At 39.4% G+C, this 20,730-nt stretch overlaps 1 protein-coding gene across 4 annotated transcripts in view; it reads right to left on the bottom strand.

Annotated features, from left to right (window-relative positions):
- Positions 1-20,730, bottom strand: part of kiaa1549lb (KIAA1549-like b) — a 196,258-nt gene that overhangs the window by 88,445 nt on the left and 87,083 nt on the right. For 3 of the 4 annotated variants that reach the window (XM_084409249.1, XM_084409246.1, XM_084409248.1), the window contains 5 exons: positions 20,381-20,532; positions 14,174-14,345; positions 11,920-12,083; positions 11,634-11,669; positions 8,289-8,479 (listed from right to left, as the gene is read on the bottom strand). In XM_084409249.1, the coding sequence (XP_084265375.1) occupies positions 8,289-8,479; positions 11,634-11,669; positions 11,920-12,083; positions 14,174-14,345; positions 20,381-20,532 (715 nt within the window). The remainder of the gene's footprint in view (positions 1-8,288; positions 8,480-11,633; positions 11,670-11,919; positions 12,084-14,173; positions 14,346-20,380; positions 20,533-20,730) is intronic. The other variant, XM_084409247.1, reaches the window with a different exon arrangement.

Here is a 20,730-nt window from a genome sequence, read left to right as displayed (position 1 = left end):
ATTTTGGCTGGTTGCTATGGTGTTCTGGGTGGTTGTTAGGCAGTTGCTAGGGTGTTCTGAGTGTTTGCTATGGTGTTACTAGGGTTTTCTAAGGTATTTTGGGTGGCTGCTAGGGTGTTCTGAGTGGTTGCTATGGTGTTGCTATGGTGTTCTAAGGTATTTTGTGTGGTTGCTAGGGTGTTCTGGGTGGTTGTTAGGCAGTTGCTAGGGTGTTCTGAGTGTTTGCTATGGTGTTGCTAGGGTGTTCTAAGGTATTTTGGGTGGTTGCTAGGGTGTTCTGAGGGGTTGCTATGGTGTTGCTAGGGTGTTCTAAGGTATTTTGGGTGGTTGCTAGGGTGTTCTGGGTGGTTGTTAGGCAGTTGCTAGGGTGTTTTGAGTGGTTGCTATGGTATTCTGGGTGGTTGCTAGGGTGTTCTGGGTGGTTGCTATGGTGTCCTGGGTGGTTGCTAGGGTGTTCTGGGTGGTTGCTAGGCAGGTGCTAGGGTGTTCTCAGTGGTTGCTATGGTGTTCTAGGCGGTTACACACACACACACACACACACCCACACACACTAACTCGATAACACACACTCAGAGTTTATATGCGTTTAGAGTTTATAAGTTAAAATGAAGTAAATTCAGTAGTTTGAAGTTTAAATTATCTTAAAGTTTATATAAGTTTGACGTTTAAAGATTAAATTAGTTTAAAGTTTAATTTAGTTTGAAGTTTAAAGTAGTTTGAAGTTTAAAATAGTTTGAAGTAGATAGTTAGATGAGTTTATTAGTTTAAATTAGTCTCAATGGCTTTTATATTAGATAGAATGGCAGTTTGATTTAGTCTAGGGTTTCAAGGAGTTTAGATTTGAATTTTTGGCAGTTTGATTTAGTTTAGGGAGTTTAAAAAACCTGAGCATTCCGCAATTTTAATTCAAATGGTTTTTTCCGAGTTTTGATCGTCATTTTTAGGAAAACCGTAAGTCCGATCAGTCTGAAAAGATATAGCAACTCGAGTCAGATCAGTTTGAGTGTCTGAGCCAAGTTTGGAGTATGTAGAGTTAAAGCTCTAGGAGGAGTTTGAGTAAGAAATTTTTAGTCTTTTTAGTAATAAATAGGATTTCAGTAAGTTGGCTCTCTCAAGCCAACTTAACTAGATGCGAAAGTTCGTTGAGACAAATTTTAAGTTGGCTTGAGAAAGTTTGGAGCAGAACGTTTTTTTGCTAGGCGGTTGCTAGGATGTTATGGGTGGTTGCTATGGTGTTGCTAGGGTATTTTGGGCGGTTGCTAGGGTGTTCTGGGTGGTTGCTAGGTGGTTGCTAGGGTATTCTGGGTGGTTGCTAGGCGGTTGCTAGGATATTTTGGGTGGTTGCTAGGGTCTTTTGGGTGGTTGCTAGGCGGTTGCTAGGGTGTTATGAGTGGTTACTAGGATGTTTTGGGTGGTTGCTAGGGTGTTCTGGGTGGTTGCTAGGCGGTTGCTAGGATATTTTGGGTGGTTGCTAGGGTCTTTTGGGTGGTTGCTAGGCGGTTGCTAGGGTATTTTAGGTGGTTGCTAGGGTGTTCTGGGTGGTTGCTAGGCGGTTGCTAGGATATTTTGGGTGGTTGCCAGGGTCTTTTGGGTGGTTGCTAGGGTGTTCTGGGTGGTTGCTAGGCGGTTGCTAGGATATTTTGGGTGGTTGCTAGGCTGTTGCTAGGATATTTTGGGTGGTTGCTAGGATATTTTAGGTGTTTGCTAGGGTCTTTTGGGTGGTTGCTAGGCGGTTGCTAGGGTATTTTGGGTGGTTGCTAGGGTGTTCTGAGTGGTTACTAGGATGTTTTGGGTGGTTGCTAGGGTATTCTGGGTGGTTGCTAGGCGGTTGCTAGGATTTTTCTGGTGGTTGCTAGGCGGTTGCTAGGATATTTTGGGTGGTTGCTAGGGTCTTTTGGGTGGTTGCTAGGCGGTTGCTAGGATATTTTCGGTGGTTGCTAGGGTCTTTTGGGTGGTTGCTAGGCAGTTGCTAGGGTATTTTGGGTGGTTGCTAGGGTGTTCTGGGTGGTTGCTAGGCGGTTGCAAGGGTGTTATAAGTGGTTACTAGAATGTTTTGGGTGGTTGCTAGGGTGTTGCTAGGGTATTTTGGGTGGTTACTAGGGTGTTCTGGGTGGTTGCTAGGCGGTTGCTAGGATATTTTGGGTGGTTGCTAGGGTCTTTTGGGTGGTTGCTAGGCAGTTGCTAGGGTATTTTCGGTGGTTGCTAGGGTCTTTTGGGTGGTTGCTAGGCAGTTGCTAGGGTATTTTGGGTGGTTGCTAGGGTGTTCTGGGTGGTTGCTATGGTGTTGCTAGGCGGTTGCTAAGGTATTCTGGGTGGTTGCTAGGATGGTCTGGGTGGTTGCTAGGCGGTTGCTAGGATATTTTTGGTGGTTGCTAGGGTCTTTTGGGTGGTTGCTAGGCAGTTGCTAGGGTGTTATGAGTGGTTACTAGGATGTTTTGGGTGGTTGCTAGGGTATTTTGGGTGGTTACTAGGGTGTTCTGGGTGGTTGCTAGGCGGTTGCTAGGATATTTTGGGTGGTTGCTAGGCGGTTGCTAGGGTATTTTAGGTGGTTGCTAGGGTGTTCTGGGTGGTTGCTAGGCGGTTGCTAGGTTGTCCTGGGTGGTTGCTATGGAGATTTTAGGCCATTACTTATTGGCTGCTCGATAATATAAATCCTCTGAGGGAGAGAGAGAGGGAGAGACGCAGGGGTGTCAGGCCCTTTGTGTCTGTGTGTGTGTGAAAACGTCGGTTTGGATTTGAATTTTTTTAGAATGCCCCATGTTAAGTCAATGGGAATTTTCCCGAGTTTTGATCGTCATTTTTAGGAAAACCGTAAGTCCGATCAGTCTGAAAAGATAAGAGCACACCTGGTCAGATCAGTTTGAGTGTCTAGGAGTTAAAGCTCTAGGAGGAGATAGAGTATACATTTTTAGTAAGAAGAAGAATAATAATATGTTTAAGTACAATATCAGTAAGTTGGCTTTCTCAAGTTCTGGGCGGTTGCTCGGCGGTTGCGAGGGTGTTATGGGTGGTTGCTAGGATGTTTTGGGCGGTTGCTAGGGTGTTCTAGGTGGTTGCTATGGTGTTGCTAGGCAGTCACTAAGGTATTCTGGGTGGTTGCTAGGCGGTTGCTAGGTGGTTGCTAGGGTGTTCTGGGTGGTTGCTATGGTGTTGCTAGGCGGTTGCTAAGGTATTCAGGGTGGTTGCTATGCTGTTGCTAGGTGGTTGCTAGGGTATTTTGGTTGGTTGCTAGGGTGTTCTGGGTGGTTGCTATGGTGTTGCTAGGCGGTTGCTAAGGTATTCAGGGCGGTTGATATGGTGTTACTAGGTGGTTGGTAGTTGTCACAGATGCTTACTATGGAGTTTTTATAGAGTTCTTAGCACAATATTGGCATGATTTAGCTCTTAACTAATCGCTATTAGCATGTAGCTATTCACTGCTAGCATGTGTAGCATGTTGGAAGTGCTGTTTGCTATCATGAGTCAAAAGAGCCAAACCTCATCTCTATACGATGTTCTGATACAGAGATATAGGTCTTGCTAAACGGTTGCTAGGGTACTCAAGTTTGGTTGCTATGGAGTTGCTTGGGAGCTGGGAGCTTTAAATTTAGGAAGTTTTTTATGTGTTTGAAGTTTAAATTAGTTTAAAGTTTAAAGTAGTTTGAAGTTTAAAGTAGCTGAAATGGTTTAATGTGATAGATAGATAGATAGATAGATAGATAGATAGATAGATAGATAGATAGATAGATAGATAGATAGATAGATAGATAGATAGATAGATTTTAACTCACACTCGCACATGCACTCACTCACTCACTCACACAGAACACACACTAACTCGTTTTTAGTGGATTTTCATAGTCGAATCAGAATCGTCAAGTCTTGCCTATAGTCGACTAATAGTCGAATCATGTGTATGGGGGCAGGGCTTTAACATTTCAAAGCCGCGATGTACAGAAAATCACACAAAGATATAGAAGAAAATGTATACAAACATTTTGGATCAATAAAACTAAGAAATAACATAAATAACTCCAGAAAGGCCAGACTGCAGACAGGATTTACATTTCAGATGCAAATCAAATTAAATCGGCTAAATTACCTGTGCGAGCAGGCTCTAAGTAGGCTACAGCACAACATCGATGCACCGAAAAAAATAAACAATTAATTTACTAAATTAAATTAGAACAGAATATACCTTTCTAATAAATAAAAATACAAAACGAAATAAATCAGAATCAAGTCACAAGATGAGGAGCAAATGTGTGCAAAATTCCTAAAGTGCAGAGGAACATATATTCAAAACACAAGCCACAAATATTAGATAACCCTGACAGATCAATAAATAAAATAAAAATAAAGAAATTATTAAAATATAGATAGTAGCCAGAATTTTCAACTTTGTCTTTTTAACTGCATAAACAACAATAAATGCTAAACTGGAGTGGCAGTCTTTTTAGCTAAAAATGTTCACAGCATCCAAAAATCAAATTAGAACCGGATGAAAAGTTTTGAAATCACTTGTACCCTACCTGATCGAGAGAACAAATCCAGTCTTTCACCCTGTCTGTGTCCGTTGGAGTATTTTCAAATTGTGCGCGGGATGATTTTGGTAGGATGATGCTAGCATGATTAGCATGTTGCTAGCATGCTTTTAACAAGATGCTAGCATGATTAGTGTAACGGTCATCAGCTGGAGTGCCCTTGAGAGCCACCTGAGGGCACTCCACATCAGACTATCATTATTCACTCACTACTACAATTCCCATAATTCACTGCCCGGACTCATCATTCCTGATTATCACATTCACCTGTGTCTCATTATATTGTTTAGTTCACCCCATATAAGCCTGGTTCACCTCATCATTCCCTGCGAAGTCTTGTACGTTATTCCAACTGCATTTCTGAGCATTTCCTTTGTTGCCGTTGTTATTCCTGGTTCTTGATCTCTGCCCGTGTCCTGGTTTTCCTGTTTCTGCCTCACCCTCTGGATTTGTCTGTTTGTTTGATTGCCTGCCTGTGTATGACCTTTGCCTGGATTTTGATTACGATTCTGCTTAACCCTTTAAATAAAACTGCATTTGGATCTTCTACCCTCGTGTCTCGGAGCAGTACGTAACAATTAGCATTTTGCTAGCATGTTTTTAGCTAGATGTTAACATGATTAGCATGTTGCTATTGATTAGCATGTTGCTAGCATGATGCTAGCATGATTAGCATGATGCTAGCTTGATCAGCATGTTGCTAGCATGATGCTAGCTTGATTAACATGTTGTTAGCATGATGCTAGCATGATTAGCATGTTGCTAGCATGTTTTTAGCAAGATGCTGTTGCCAGGTGGTTGCTAGGGTGTTCTGGGTGGTTGCTATGCTGTTGCCAGGTGGTTGCTAGGGTGTTCTGGGTGGTTGCTAGGCAGTTGCTAGGGTATTCTTGGTGGTTGCTAGGGTGTTGCTAGGCAGTTGCTATGGTATTCTGGGTGGATGTTAGGACGTTGCTAGGCAGTTGCTAGGGTGTTCTGGGTGGTTGCTAGGGTATTTTTGGTGGTTACTAGAGCATTTCTAGACGTTGCTAGGGTGTTCAGAGTGGTTGCTAAGGTATTTTTGGTAGTTGTGTCTGTGTGTGTGAAAATGTCGGTTTGGATTTGAATTTTTTCAGAATGCCCAATGTTAAGTCAATGGGACTTTTTTGGCCGCTTTTTATAGCACACCTCTCCTCAATGAGCCGCTCGATTTGACACCTCACTCAGGGGTCTGAGACAAACGGTGCGGGGTGAGTTACGCGCCAAACTTTGTCCATAATAATAATAAAAAGAATAATAAGTATGAGCAATAACAATAGTGTTGCTTTGAAAAGCACCACTAATAATAATAAGTTTAAGTACAATATCAGTAAGTTGGCTTTCTCAAGCCAACTTAATAAGTTTAAATAGGATTTCAGTAAGTTGGCTTTCTCAAGCCAACTTAAGTTTAAATAGCATTTCAGTAAGTTGGCTCTCTCAAGCCAACTTAATAACAGAGAGAGAGAACAAAGCACATATATACCATAACATTAATGTAAGACAAATAACTAAGAAACCAGGCGGGGCCGGGCCATTCATAATAAAACAGACTTGAGGCTGGGCAGAGGCAATGGCAATAAAGGCGACTTGGAACTGGGCAGAATAAGCAGAGACTGAGATGACTTGGAACTGGACTGAACCATCAGAAACAAAGATGACTTGGGACTGGGTGGAAACAGCAAAGACGAAGACCACTTGGGACTAGGCTGAACCGACGATTTAGGACTAGGAATGTGGCCTCTATTAATCGCTGCCTTTTCATTTGCAGCAGGATCGGGCACAGAATAAGTAGTGGGCTCTGGCGTGTCATCCATGGCAAGTGTGGCAAGCAGGGTGGGGGCACGGTGGCGTGAGTTTTAATGAATGACACCTGCTCACCACACCAGTCTCGAGTCCCACGAAAGAGCTCCAGAAGGATTCAATTATTGACAACAGTGAAGGACGAGAGAGGGCCAGGCCTGGAACATTTATGTTGTTGTTTTGTTATGTTTATATACGACAGTCGTCCGTGAGGGGCTGCCACTTTATTTTTGTTTTGTTGTTTATTTATTTTGTGGGGGGTGCTGTGCAAGAGGGGACGGAGGAGTCACCACCGAACTGAATTGCATAGCCGAGTCTGATGTTCCGAATTAGCCAGCGAGCCATAAGTACGTAATATGTAAATGTATTTGTAGTATACAGTACTTAGCATAAAATAAATGTATTTTAAATATATTTTAGTATATTTATTTTTCACTAGGGTAGTACTTTTTTTGGTCAGTATGTTATAAATGACATATGTTTTCTGAATGAGAATTGTTGCCAGAGTTTATTTTGAGACATACAGTATATGCAGTGTTTTGTTAGTCTGAGTGAGTTTTGGAGGTGAGATTAACTGTTTAGCCAAGATTCATGTTGGTAATACAGACTGTATGAAGAGTTTTGAAAATGTGGCTTCAGTATTGACCAATGCTTGTTAGGAATAAAAAAAAAAAAAAAAAATGTAATCTGCAATCATTGAATCAGTGAACGTTTATAGATCTTGCCTCTAATTTACTGTACATCTGGTCAAAGAATTTCATCAACATAACAGCAGATATTTTCACGTGTCATGCATCGTGGGGAAAAAAAAGCTGTGAATGCTAGATCCATCCTTTTGCTTCTACTTCTCCACAGGCCTCTTCCATTGCTTGAAGAATACTTACTTGGTTGTAAGGGTTGTGATTATATATATCCTTTCAATCTCCAAAAAAAGAATATGCTGGAAGGAACATCATCCTGAAATGCTGATGCTCAAACCACTCTTGCACCAGTGCTGAAGGGTAAAATTGGACATAGTCCCACACAACTACACAATTTCCCTAAATTTGCTCCTGATCACCCTGCGGGTCAATTTCATTGAGGGAGTTTCACAGCCTTTCTGTGTTGTGCGGCCCCAAGACAGCGTTGTGTGCAACAACACCAGTGGATTGCAGCACTTGCTCCATCTCCTCTTCCTTTACCATCTATTTATTTGCCCTCATCTCTTTCTAAAAAGAGCTGCAATTGTTTTTTCCTGATATATCAAAATTTTGGTTGGCTGTATGATCTACTGTGAAAACATTTGAGAATTTTGTCCACAGACTTTTGAGAAAATGAAACGTGATTTGTAGTTTGCAAGAAATGAAGGAAAATGTACAACCTGTTTAACTGTTTTGAGAACAGTGACCTGAGTTTGGAGAAATGTGTCAAATTGTTTGAGAAAAACTGTAATTAGCTGAAACAGGGTTGGAAAATGAAAAATACATTTCTCCAGGCATTACATCTTAACTTTTTCAGAGATAAATGTTCAACATCAAGAACATATCCACACATTAACTCAAACAGTTTCTGCTCAGAGAACATTTTGCCTCAAGCAAGATCCATTTATCATACTCCTTCATGAAACTAACTAAAAGCTACAGTATGCTCATCCAACCATTTGAAATTCATTAACTGATAGTCAACTTAAAAATATGACAACATTTTAGAACTCATTAACTGTGTTAAAATCATACTGACATCCTGGGCACTGGTTTGATTTAAAAAGCAATTAGCAAACAAGTCTCTATCGCAATTATCTCGCCATCTCTTGTAGACTGTATAGTGTCTACTTTAGGTTATGTCTTCCATGACAAGTAGTTTTGTGGATCTGTGCCAAATCACAGCAAACAACAGCATCACTGATAGGGCTGTGACATGAATATTGAGCAATTCCAGCATGCCATAAGTATTAGCTTTCTTCACAAATACCTTTTCCTCATCTCACTGGTCAGACTCTTCTTGGAAGTTGATCCATCCCGGCGTGCGGGCTTATCTAAAGACAGAGGGGCATCTCGAATGGGATGGGGCAGAACCATAGTCTCCTGAGTAACCGGAAGGGTCTCCTCATCACCACCCTGCTGACCCAGGTGTTGCTTGGCATAGTCAAACCCCTGGACAGGCTAAGCAACGAGCAAACATTCACATATTTGATTACAGGCATGAAGGTTATTCTTATACACCACACTGTAAAAAAATTGGTAACATCTAAATTAACTTCTTTTTAAGTCAAATATAACATTTAACATCACTAAATGAATCTGAATACCAACAAAAAAATAAGTATAATTTTTTTAGAAAAAAGTAAAAAGTATAAATAGCTTTTTATGATAAAAATGGCAGGTTACCACTTTTTACAGTGCATAATGTGGTTTCCATAAAATATCACCCATTTAAGACAGATAAAAGAGTGTTTTGTTTTGTTACCAAATCAATAATTTGGTGTTCCTTTGAAATAATTAATTTGAAGAAATGTTTTGACTATATATTTCAGGCATGAAAAGTGTATGTGCTGTCAGAAATATGACTGCTACATTAAAATGAGAATTTATGAGGATAGTTCATTGTTTCAAGTGCAATTAAATACGTAAAATGGGGTTTAACACCTAAATTATTTTATTCAAGTGAATAAAGGAATAATTTTATCTGACTGCATTAGATTAGACCAAGGAAGGTTCATGAGTTCACATGTTAATATAATCCTTAAATCTAATGAAGGTAAACAGATTTGGCAGTGGATGGGCTTGAAGATGAGACTTAACTCAAATTCTAATTAATTAAGTAGTCTGAAGGGAATTTGAATGAACGAATTTATGATGAATGAATGCAAACTGCTATTTATATCCATAAGTTACAATATGACTGACAGGTTTAGATTGGCAGAAATACTGTAGAAATATCGGTAACACTTTATAATAACGTTCAGTTGTAAGTCATTTATAAGTGGTTAGTTAATGATGAACTAAGCAAGTGATATACTAACATTTTATGTATGTTTTGTAAGTGATTAGTAAATGATTAACTAATCACTTACGAAACATGACTATGCATTCATAAATGATTAATAAGTGATATGTTCATTATTTTATGTATGTTTTGTAGATTCAGTTATAAGTCATTTACATTTGATTAGTTAATGATTAACTAATCATTTACAAAACATGACTATGCATTTCATAAATGTTTAATAAATTGTTAATTTTTTTTGTATGTTTTGCTCACATTAGGTGCACAGTGGTTAAAGACTCCATGTGTTTCAGAGAAGACAGCTGTCTATACCCTCACCAGTCAGCACTTACACTGTAGTACACACTACAGTGTTCAACACCTGTTGTAGATGTGTAAACGCATGAATAAATCATTTACAACACTTTCTGCAACCCCTAATCTAAAGTGTAAACTATTCATCACTTGTAAATGTGTTACATATCATTCGTAGATAAGATTCGTTGATCTTATGCCTTATTGATTCTTAAAGTGGTAATCTACAAATTATGTGTAACACATTTACAAGTGATGAATAGTTTACACTTTAGGGGATGCAGAAAGTGTTGTAAATTATTTATTCATGCGTTTATACATCATTGTGTTGAACACTTACTTACCTGTAACAAATTATCTGTATGTGTATACAAGGCATTTACAACACTTTCTGCACCCTCTAATTGCTACGTACATACAAAACAAAAAAAAAACATAATTTATTAAACATTTATGAAACGCATATTCATGTTTTGTAAATGATTAGTTAATCATTAACTAATCAATTGTAAATGACTTATAACTGAATCTACAAAACATACATACAATTATTAACATATCACTTAATGTTTCGTAAAATATTAGTTAATCATTTACTAATCACTTGTAAATGACTTGTTACAGAATTTACAAAACATACATAAAATGTTAGTATATCACTTGCTAATCATTTATGAATGTTTTGTAAACAATTATTTCATCATTAACTAACCACTTATAAATTACTAACAACTGAACGTTATTATAAAGTGTTACTGAAATATCACCTCAGTATATTATAATTTGAAAGCTAGTTCTCAGTTAGTTCTGAGCAATGTTATTTTAAGTTATGTCACAATGCAGTCATATAAATTTATTTTAAGCATTTTTTCTGTTGAGCTGTCCTCACTGCTGTCCTGGCACTGATCTCCGGGAAAACATTGTGAAGAATGGCTGTGCGCCTGGCAAATATATTCTAATATTACTAATTGTAACTGTTTTTTTGGTTGGTTTTGGCATTCTGCTCAGTTTCCTATAGTTTCCCCACTCTGTTTAGTTTGCTTGATTATTCATTACTCCCTAGTTTGTCACTATGGTTACTCTTTAAATTATTGATTATGTTTACCTGTTCCATATATATGTTTCTTTTGTTTGTATCATGTATACCAACTGCTTGTATATCCTGTGTTTTACTCTCTCGTATGGTGGTTTTTATTCCTGTGATTATTCTAGTGTTCTCTTGAGTGTTGAAGTTTAATAAAGACTGTTATTTATATCTTCTTTGTCTTCTTCGTGCACTGCTACCACCACATTGTAACACTAATGCACTGATTTTGCAAATAGCAAATCCTCAGTTGCTGGATAACTGAAGGCAAGGATGCGTTCTATAATGGTCAAGCAAAATTCAGGGCAGGCAGTAGTTTTTCAGTAATAGTGGATGACAAACTAAAGGCCAGAGGTTGTATTGGGGAAAGCAGGTCAGATCATTATACCTAATAAATAAGACATATTTGACATGTTTAAAAGAGAGCTGCTGCCTGCATTTCTTTTAGTGAGGAGGATACATGTTTTATGCTTTTTCAAAGAGGTTTCTGTCCCTTCCATAGTCCATCTAGCCTAGTTTCAAGTAAATCATCAGAGAATTTCTGACCTTATTCCTAAAATATTCAGCTTAGGCATACAAGCACGCAATGGAACACATACATATACACACATGCACACACACATACATTCAGATCCTAATTTGAAAAAATAAAAATACTGCTGTTCTATTGACACTTTGCCTAAAAAAAAAAATGTGTGTGATTCACAAAAGAAATGTAGTCTTACATGTTTGGAATAATATAAAAGGGTGTGTGTGTGCGTGCGTGCGTGTGTGTGTGAGTGTGTGTGTGTGTGTGTAAACTAACCCTTTAATTGTGCAAGATCATTAGTATTTGTCCCTGAGACCTGTCTACACTACACATCATCCTTAACACTGTGTGTACATCAGGATCCAGAGCAGCAGGTGAGATGATTGAAGAGCTGAATAACTACCTGAGGGTAATAACCCACGTCTCTCCAGTAAGCAGTCTAAATGAGAGAAAACAGCATGAAGAGTCATCAATCATTTCTAGCTCTCTCTCATACGCTCTCTCTGGGATGTATTCCCAGAGGCAAGCAACCAAAGCATGTCAGCATTTGAGGAAAACTGTTGATGAAGCCACTGTAAAATATGCTGAGTGTACAAAATACCATAATGAGCTATAATGAGAGTGTTAAGAGCAAAGCAGTGCCTTATGGGAAATGGTCAAGCAGGATATGTGTCTAGTCACTGCCATACCTTGACTCGAGGGTTGAAGTTGCTGATTGGATCGCTTTTGAAATCGCTCTTGTTTTTATGACACAGCACCGTGGTGATGATAATGATGATGAGGGTCACCACACCGATGGGTGCAAGCACCGCAGCAATGATCCAAAGGTTGTTGGGTGGATTCTTCACCACAGCTGCATGGTGGGACAAATATTTAGTTTGCATAACAATAATTTTGTTATTGATTACATTAGCAGCATTTCAGTACTCATTCTTTTTCTTCTTTCAGTGGATCGTACAGTACTTAGTTAGCTTAAAGAATTGCAATGAAAGCAATATTTTGAGTTTTAGTTCATGTCTGTTAGCTTTGATGCCTCAATATGCTATTCCGTAAAGCTGATCAAAATAACCTTTAGCAAATATGGCTTCCTCCGAAATCACATACTCTTGTGTAGGTACTCATTTTGAATAAGTAATTACTTTGCAACGCTAAAAAGGACTTTCTACATAGGATGAATGCGTGTAGGAATGTAGTCCGGATGTACTACATCTGCCATTTTGTCATCATCATGTGACCTTCACTGCCATTCACAATTCCTCTCTCGTGGCCTCATGCGATAGTAAAGTGTCCATCGTATGCACACTTCAGAATCTCACTGGAAGTAGTAGGTAGTAGTAATAAAAACAATATGTGATAAAGAACTATGTCCGAATTCACAGTACTCATACAAATATTGTTTTTCGCCTACTGTAATGTAGAAAAGTGTACAATTTTGGATGCAGCCAACATATCTATTTCAGACATGAAACTTTAGATGGCACGGGCTGATAGGTCCTTTGTATGCAGTCTGCTAGGAATCACTTAATTTACTGCATGGCACAAGCTGATTTGCCCTTTGCTGATTCTGCAGCCAATGAGATTGCTTGCTCACCATTTAAATATTCTGTTTAACAGTTTGTTATAAGCTGGTCCTGCAATCAGAGTTCCTCTGAAATTGTCCACCTCCCCCAGCTCCACCTGTCTAGATCTGCTACAAGATGCATGTATGCCTATTATATATAATAATCATAATTATATTTATATAATTTTATATTACGAAATAAAGGCGGTATATTTTAAATATTTGTTTAAAGGCATCTTTTTTCTAAGTACTATGAATGAAGGCCAGTACCACCAATACCAATACTGCTACTGATGTCTTTATTAAATGTATATATATATGATGAGTTCAGATGTTAAAGCCTCTAAGTGCCACTTAAATGACAATTAATAGGTAATTTTCATTGCCATTTAAGTGAAATTACTGAACTTAAATATATGAGCTTGATAAAAATTATTATTTTAGAAGAAAATTTCAGATGGCACTTAGAGGTTTTTGCATCTGAACTCTTCATATATATATATATATATATATATATATATATATATATATATATATATATATATATATATATATATATATGTGTGTGTGTGTGTGTGTGTGTGTGGCAAATCATGTTTTAGATGGACTGTGATGTCATTGAAATGATATTTTCTAGTAAAAAAAAAAAAAAAAAAAAGGATGAGACCTTAAATATTCCAAATAGGAAATACCCCAGTGAAAAATGTATTTACTAAAATGTATTTGAAATACATTTATTTATGCTAAGTATACTACAAATACATTTACATATTTATGTAATTAATATAAATACCCAGCAATGTACTTTTAGTATACTAAATTGGTATACTTAAAGTCTGCTAAATTGGAACAACTAATTTTGTACTTAATGCACTTTAGTTATCCAAAAATAGTGCTAAGGCTGATATTATACAGAGATCATAGTATCCTTACTAATAGTGATATTAAAACACATTTTAGGGTTAATATTAAGAAATGTACATTGTGCAATAAAGAAGCACTCCAAATAAAGTTTAATACTAATATTTATATCAGTAAGTCTCAAGCGATATGTCAGTAAATATGTTAAAGGATTTGTATTATACTTTGTATAAATAAATGTATTTTAAATACATTTTGGTACAGGCTTTTTTCACTAGGGTATGTCAACACAGGAAATTGTGTTCAGTAAAACATTTCATTTGAAAGAAATGTCCTGTTTTTGATTCAAGTTAAGCATATCTATCATAATGTTGATTACCAAAAAATATTTTGATAATATTTTTCCATGTCTCAGTTGTAAAAAAAGTATCCTTAGTTACATATCCATATTTTGTAACTAATTGAACTATTTTTGCATATAGTAAAATCTCTATAATTAAAATAGAAAACATAATATTGACCTTCAGCCTGCTGTTGGACAAAGTATCCCAGCGTGAGCGCCATGGTCTGCGAGTCCACTGTGTTCAGAAGCTTGGCTGCAGATGTGCCAAGCAGTGGGGTCTCGTTTTGCTGGGCATAGTAGGTCATCTCAGCTGGGTTTTTTGGCCCATGCACACGCCTGATACTAACCATCTGAATGCAATGAAACACAGCTTGATCACTTCCAGTAGACACAGTTTTATTTGGTAAACCTAAATGTTAAACCTTTTCCATCAAACAATCTACAGGGAGGGGGGGGACTTGGGGTTTTGTGACACTGTGGCTGCGTCCGAAATCGCATACTCTCTTGAGTATATACTTATTTTGAATGAGTAATTACTTCAGGACTGCGTTATAGTATGAATGTAAGCTGGACAAACTACATTCACCATGTTGTCATTATCATGTGACCTACCAACGTTAGTTGCGTCGCTTCACTGCCATACACAATTCCTCTCCCATGGCCTCATGGGATAGTGAAGTGTCCAGTGTATGCACACATCAGAATATCGCCAGAAGTAGTAGGTCATCTGGGTACTTTTTGCCTACTCTTTTATGAGTACTGTATTCTTTTGTCAAAAAAAAAAAAAAATGGTCTACTATATAGTAGGGAATAATGCGATTTCAGATGCAGCCTGTAAGATTAATTATTTAGAAATGAGCAACAAGGATGAAATCAATATCATACATGAATTCCTCCTGATGTAACAGTAGATGTACAGTAGAAGATTTTGTGTAAAAACATATTCAGGATAAATTTTGCAGGATAAAAAACTTATCAAGAAAATAAAAAAATAAGTAAGACAATTATATAATAATACCCCTTTTGGATTATAATTTGTGATCATGTTAATGTTAAATGTTAATGGTATAATGTTAAATGACAAAACTGGTATAATCTGAATTAGCACATTTTTCTTGTTTAATGTGATATATAACATTCAGCCACGCTTTTCATCTACATGTTACCAAAAGCAAATAAATAAATAAATAAATAAATAAATAAATAAATAAATAAATAAATAATAAAATTCTATATTTCTTTTCCTCAATTTCTATATTTGTTTACATTTTTGTTTGCTGTTTTAAATTTGTACTATTTTGCATTTGAATGTGTAGAATTAATAGAGGTGGTGATGGGGAATGGCAAACAAAACATTTTAACAAGGAAATTTGATTACCACAATGAATTCATGCTAAAAATCTAAAATGTCCATGTTTTCTATTAGTGTTACATCCCACCCCACATATTGTTACAACTTACCCCAGTAATCAGGTAGGTTGTAACAACAGCACTCTTTGTAACTGACAATAATTTACACAGTTCAAGCATACATTCTAGACAGGGTTTGAAATGAACTCACCAGCCAATTTGCCTACAAACATTTTAAGTTACCAGCGATTCAGAACTTCTGCTAGCCAAAAACAAAAATATCAGAAATAAACCAGATTATCAAAGTCACAGATTTAAATATACACTCACCTAAAGGATTATTAGGAACACCTGTTCAATTTCTCATTAATGCAATTATCTAATCAACCAATCACATGGCAGTTGCTTCAATGCATTTAGGGGTGTGGTCCTGGTCAAGACAATCTCCTGAACTCCAAACTGAATGTCAGAATGGGAAAGAAAGGTGATTTAAGCAATTTTGAGCTGTGCAGGCTGGTGGTGGTGGTGTAATGGTGTGGGGGATGTTTTCTTGGCCAACTCTAGGCCCCTTAGTGCCAATTGGGCATCGTTTAAATGCCACGGCCTACCTGAGCATTGTTTCTGACCATGTCCATCCCTTTATGACCACCATGTACCCATCCTCTGATGGCTACTTCCAGCAGGATAATGCACCATGTCACAAAGCTCGAATCATTTCAAATTGGTTTCTTGAACATGACAATGAGTTCACTGTACTAAAATGGCCCCCACAGTCACCAGATCTCAACCCAATAGAGCATCTTTGGGATGTGGTGGAACGGGAGCTTCGTGCCCTGGATGTGCATCCCACAAATCTCCATCAACTGCAAGATGCTATCCTATCAATATGGGCCAACATTTCTAAAGAATGCTTTCAGCACCTTGTTGAATCAATGCCACGTAGAATTAAGGCAGTTCTGAAGGCGAAAGGGGGTCAAACACAGTATTAGTATGGTGTTCCTAATAATCCTTTAGGTGAGTGTATTTATTATTAAATCTGATTTTGAATCGTTGCATTGCTTTCAGCTTTACGACAGTCAATTACTGTTTGCGGGTACCATTCAAATAAAATAAAATAGAAATAAAAACAAAATTCTCTGTGTCATCTCTTATAATTGCCATGAGTTTACCAGCACTGTCAAGGTCACCAGCCTAGTCACCACCTCCTTCACTACATTTCCCAGCATCCTCCTTGGCCCACACCTCCACAATCACCTGCCCCTGTCAGCGATCCCCTCATTAACTTCACCATAAAACCAATCACCTTGTGTTCCCTCATTGTCCAGTCTCGATTATCTCGAGCGTGTGGAACGTTTGGACCCATACCTCCCGTGTCTTTACCTGTGTGATCACCTGTGTCCTCTCCAGTGATTCCTCCTGTGTTTATCCCCAGTATTCCTCTCCAGAGATCCTCTCCAGCGTCTGTGTCCTGAGCTCTCCTCTACCCTTGTGTTTGCCATTCACATGTTTTTCTGCCCACTGCTGTTATATAAACTCTTTCAAACGCTCTTCTGTCTCCAGGTCCCTGATACGTAACAGAAGACTGGACCAAGACAGATTGCAGCACGATGGGCATCCTCCTCAACACACAAGATCCCACCGACCTACTCCTCACCATCACCCAGGATCACCGCCCGATCGAGGACTATATCGAGGAGTTCCTCGACTTCGCGTCTTGGGTGCCATGGAACCCTTAAGACCATCTTTTGGAGCAGTTTGGACGATCCGCTCTTCCAGCAATTACCAGCTGCTGCCACCATGTGTTCCTTAAAAAGGTACATAGATTACATTCTGTGGTTGAGTGGATCCTCCTACACCATCGAGGAAGCAGTTCCAGATCTCTCTTCCGTCCCTGTCTCCCCACTGTGTCCTGAGCCTGAGTCTGTTCCTGCGCCTGAGCCTGAGTCTCCGGCCAAGATGGCCGCCATCACGCCTGAGAGTTCGCCTCCGGCCAAGATGGCTGCTGTCACACCTGAGAGTTTGTCTCCGGCCAAGATGGCCACCGCCACGCCTGAGAGTTTGTCTCTGACCAAGATGGCCACCGCCACGCCTGAGAGTTTGTCTCTGGCAAAGATGGCCGCCGCCTCGCCGACTGAGCCCTCAACCAGGATGGTCCCCGCCACGTCAGAGCCTGTGTCTGCTCCCGAGCCTGTGTCTGTTCCCAAGCCTTTGTCTGTTCCTGAGCCACGCCCATAGCTCCACCCAAGACATTTTTTGGGGGGAGGCTATAGGTCCCCGGCCAAAGTGGCCACCCGAACTGCAGGCTTCGCCCTGGCCGCCTGCACAGCCTGCTCCGCCCTAGCCGCCTGCTTCGCCTGCTCTGCCCTGGAATCTGCATACCCTGCTCACCCTCCGGATTTAGACTCCAGGATGCCCGCTCCATTCCTCTCCAGCGTCTGTGTCCTGAGCTCTCCCCTACCTTGTGTTTGCCATTTACCTGTTTGTCTGCCCTCTGCTGTTAAATAAACTCTTTCACCTGCTCTTCTGTCCCTATTACGTAACAAGCACGTAGCAATAAAGATGGTAGGTATTTATGAGAATGGATTGGAAAAAGTGGTCTCTTAATTGTCTTCTAGGGCTCTGGCGGAATGTTAACTGGTCGCACAGCGGCGTGGACATCTCACAGGTAGGCTTATCACACACTGGTCGCATCATTCTGTATTCGCGTTCTCAAGTTTAAGGCGGCAGTCCAAAACAGTGAATCTAAATAAGTAAATATATTCGCCCTAAATTGTTGTATTTTAATAGAAAACTGTGAGTGGCGGTGCTGTGGTGTGGCATGATTTGAACAGTTGGGAGTCATAGTTGGGTGTGCGTACAGTCATAGAAAACAATGTGTTCGAATTTTAAAGGCATGGCCTCTTTACGCGTTGTTTTGCTATTGTTTGAGGCTCCTTTTGGGGGAAGGGCTCTGATAGCGATGCCATGCAAAGCGATAGATAGAATATGAATCATAACCCACCAAATTGGCTAGTTTGTAGATATGCATTACCCGACACAGTGGATTGTCAACCACATTTGGCGGGTTGGCGGTGTTAATTTCAAATCATGATTGTAGATCTCTAAACAAAATTAATTTGAAGGAAAAACATATGGAAGTATTATAGTTTGGCCAATTTCCAAATGAACTATGATATTTCCACATCTTCAGCTAAAACTAATTCTAGTAAGAAATTACTATACTGTTGGGCCAAACTATGGCCATTTCTTACATAGGGTTTGTGAATCTGTCTACCAGAATTAATATTATTTTTTTAATAATTATTTACAGTGGGTACGGAAAGTATTCAGACCCCCTTAAATTTTTCACTCTTTGTTATTTTGCTTAAAATCATTTAAGTTTTTTTTTTTTCCTCATTAGTGTACACACAGCATTGGACAGGTGATGAGCAGTGCCTGGTTTTCTCCACACATAAACCCCACAAAACCCCACATTGACAGAAAAACACAGAATTGTTGACATTTTTGCACATTTATTAAAAAAGAAAAACTGAAATATCACATGGTCCTAAGTATTCAGACCCTTTGCTGTGACACTCAGATATTTAACTCAGGTGCTGTCCATTTCTTCTGATCATCCTTGAGATGGTTCTACACCTTCATTTGAGTCCAGCTGTGTTTGATTATACTGATTGGACTTTATTAGGAAAGCCACACACCTGTCTATATAAGACCTTACAGCTCACAGTGCATGTCAGAGCAAATGAGAATCATGAGGTCAAAGGAACTGCCTGAAGAGCTCAGAGACAGAATTGTGGCAAGGCACAGATCTGGCCAAAAAAAATGTCTGCTGCACTTAAGGTTCCTAAGAGCACAGTGGCCTCCATAATCCTTAAATGGAAGACGTTTGAGACGACCAGAACCCTTCCTAGAGCTAGCCGTCTGGCCAAACTGAGCTATCGGGGGAGAAGAGCCTTGGTGAGAGAGGTAAAGAAGAACCCAAAGATCACTGTGGCTGAGCTCCAGAGATGCAGTCGGGAGATGGGAGAAAGTTGTAGTAAGTCAACCATCACTGCAGCCATCCACCAGTCGGGGCTTTATGGCAGAGTGGCCCGACGGAAGCCTCTCCTCAGTGCAAGACACATGAAAACACACCTGAAGGACTCCAAGATGGTGATAAATAAGATTCTCTGGTCTGATGAGACCAAGATAGAACTTTTTGGCCTTAATTCTAAGCGGTATGTGAGGAGAAAACCAGGCACTGCTCATCACCTGTCCAATACAGTCTCAACAGTGAAGCATGGTGGTGGCAGCATCATGCTGTGGGGGTGTTTTTCAGCTGCAGGGACAGGACGACTGGTTGCAATTGAGGGAAAGATGAATGCGGCCAAGTACAGGGATATCCTGGACGAAAACCTTCTCCAGAGTGCTCTGGACCTCAGACTGCGCCGAAGGTTCACCTTCCAACAAGACAATGTTCCTTCCAACAAGACCCTAAGCACACAGCTAAAATAACGAAGGAGTGGCTTCACAACAACTCCGTGACTGTTCTTGAATGGCCCAGCCAGAGCCCTGACTTAAACCCAATTGAGCATCTCTGGAGAGACCTGAAAATGGCTGTCCACCAACGTTTACCATCCAACCTGACAGAACTGGAGAGGATCTGCAAGGAGGAATGGCAGAGGATACCCAAATCCAGGTGTGAAAAACTTGTTGCATCTTTCCCAAAAAGACTCATGGCTGTATTAGATCAAAAGGGTGCTTCTACTAAATACTGAGCAAAGGGTCTGAATACTTAGGACCATGTGATATTTCAATTTTTCTTTTTTAATAAATGTGCAAAAATGTCAACAATTCTGTGTTTTTCTGTCAATATGGGGTGCTGTGTGTACAATAATGAGGGGAAAAAAAAGAACTTAAATGATTTTAGCAAATGGCTGCAATATAACAAAGAGTGAAACATTTAAGGGGGTCTGAATACTTTCCATACCCACTGTATTTGTTCGCTATAAATTTGCTCAATACATTAGTACTTGGAAGTTCCATTAGGTCGTACCTGGACAGTGTAACTGCCCACCGTTGTTGCCCTTTTGAAGCGAACACCTTGCTGATGTGCCACCATGAAGAGCTCAGCCAACCGCTCCTCCATCAGACTGGCAAAGCTCTGGTACTGTCCTTCCAGAGAGGAGTTTTCCACATCCTGAATCACTGGAGAGATAAAGAGAGGGAGAGGGAGAGACATTAAATGAAATAGTCTTGCTGTAGAGCAGAGTTTCTCAGTGCTGGCCCTCAAGTTCTGCAGCATTTAGGTTCTAAAACACACCTGAACAAGCTAATTGATGTCTTCTGGATTGCTAAAAAGTTATGGGCAGATGAGTTTGATCAGGGTTGGAGCTATACTCTTCA

Source organism: Rutilus rutilus (genome assembly GCF_951802725.1).
Source record: "Rutilus rutilus genome assembly, chromosome: 5".
NCBI classification, from domain to species: Eukaryota; Metazoa; Chordata; class Actinopteri; order Cypriniformes; family Leuciscidae; genus Rutilus; species Rutilus rutilus.
Note: the sequence above shows the minus strand (reverse complement) of the source record. Positions and strands in the feature narration are given on the sequence as shown.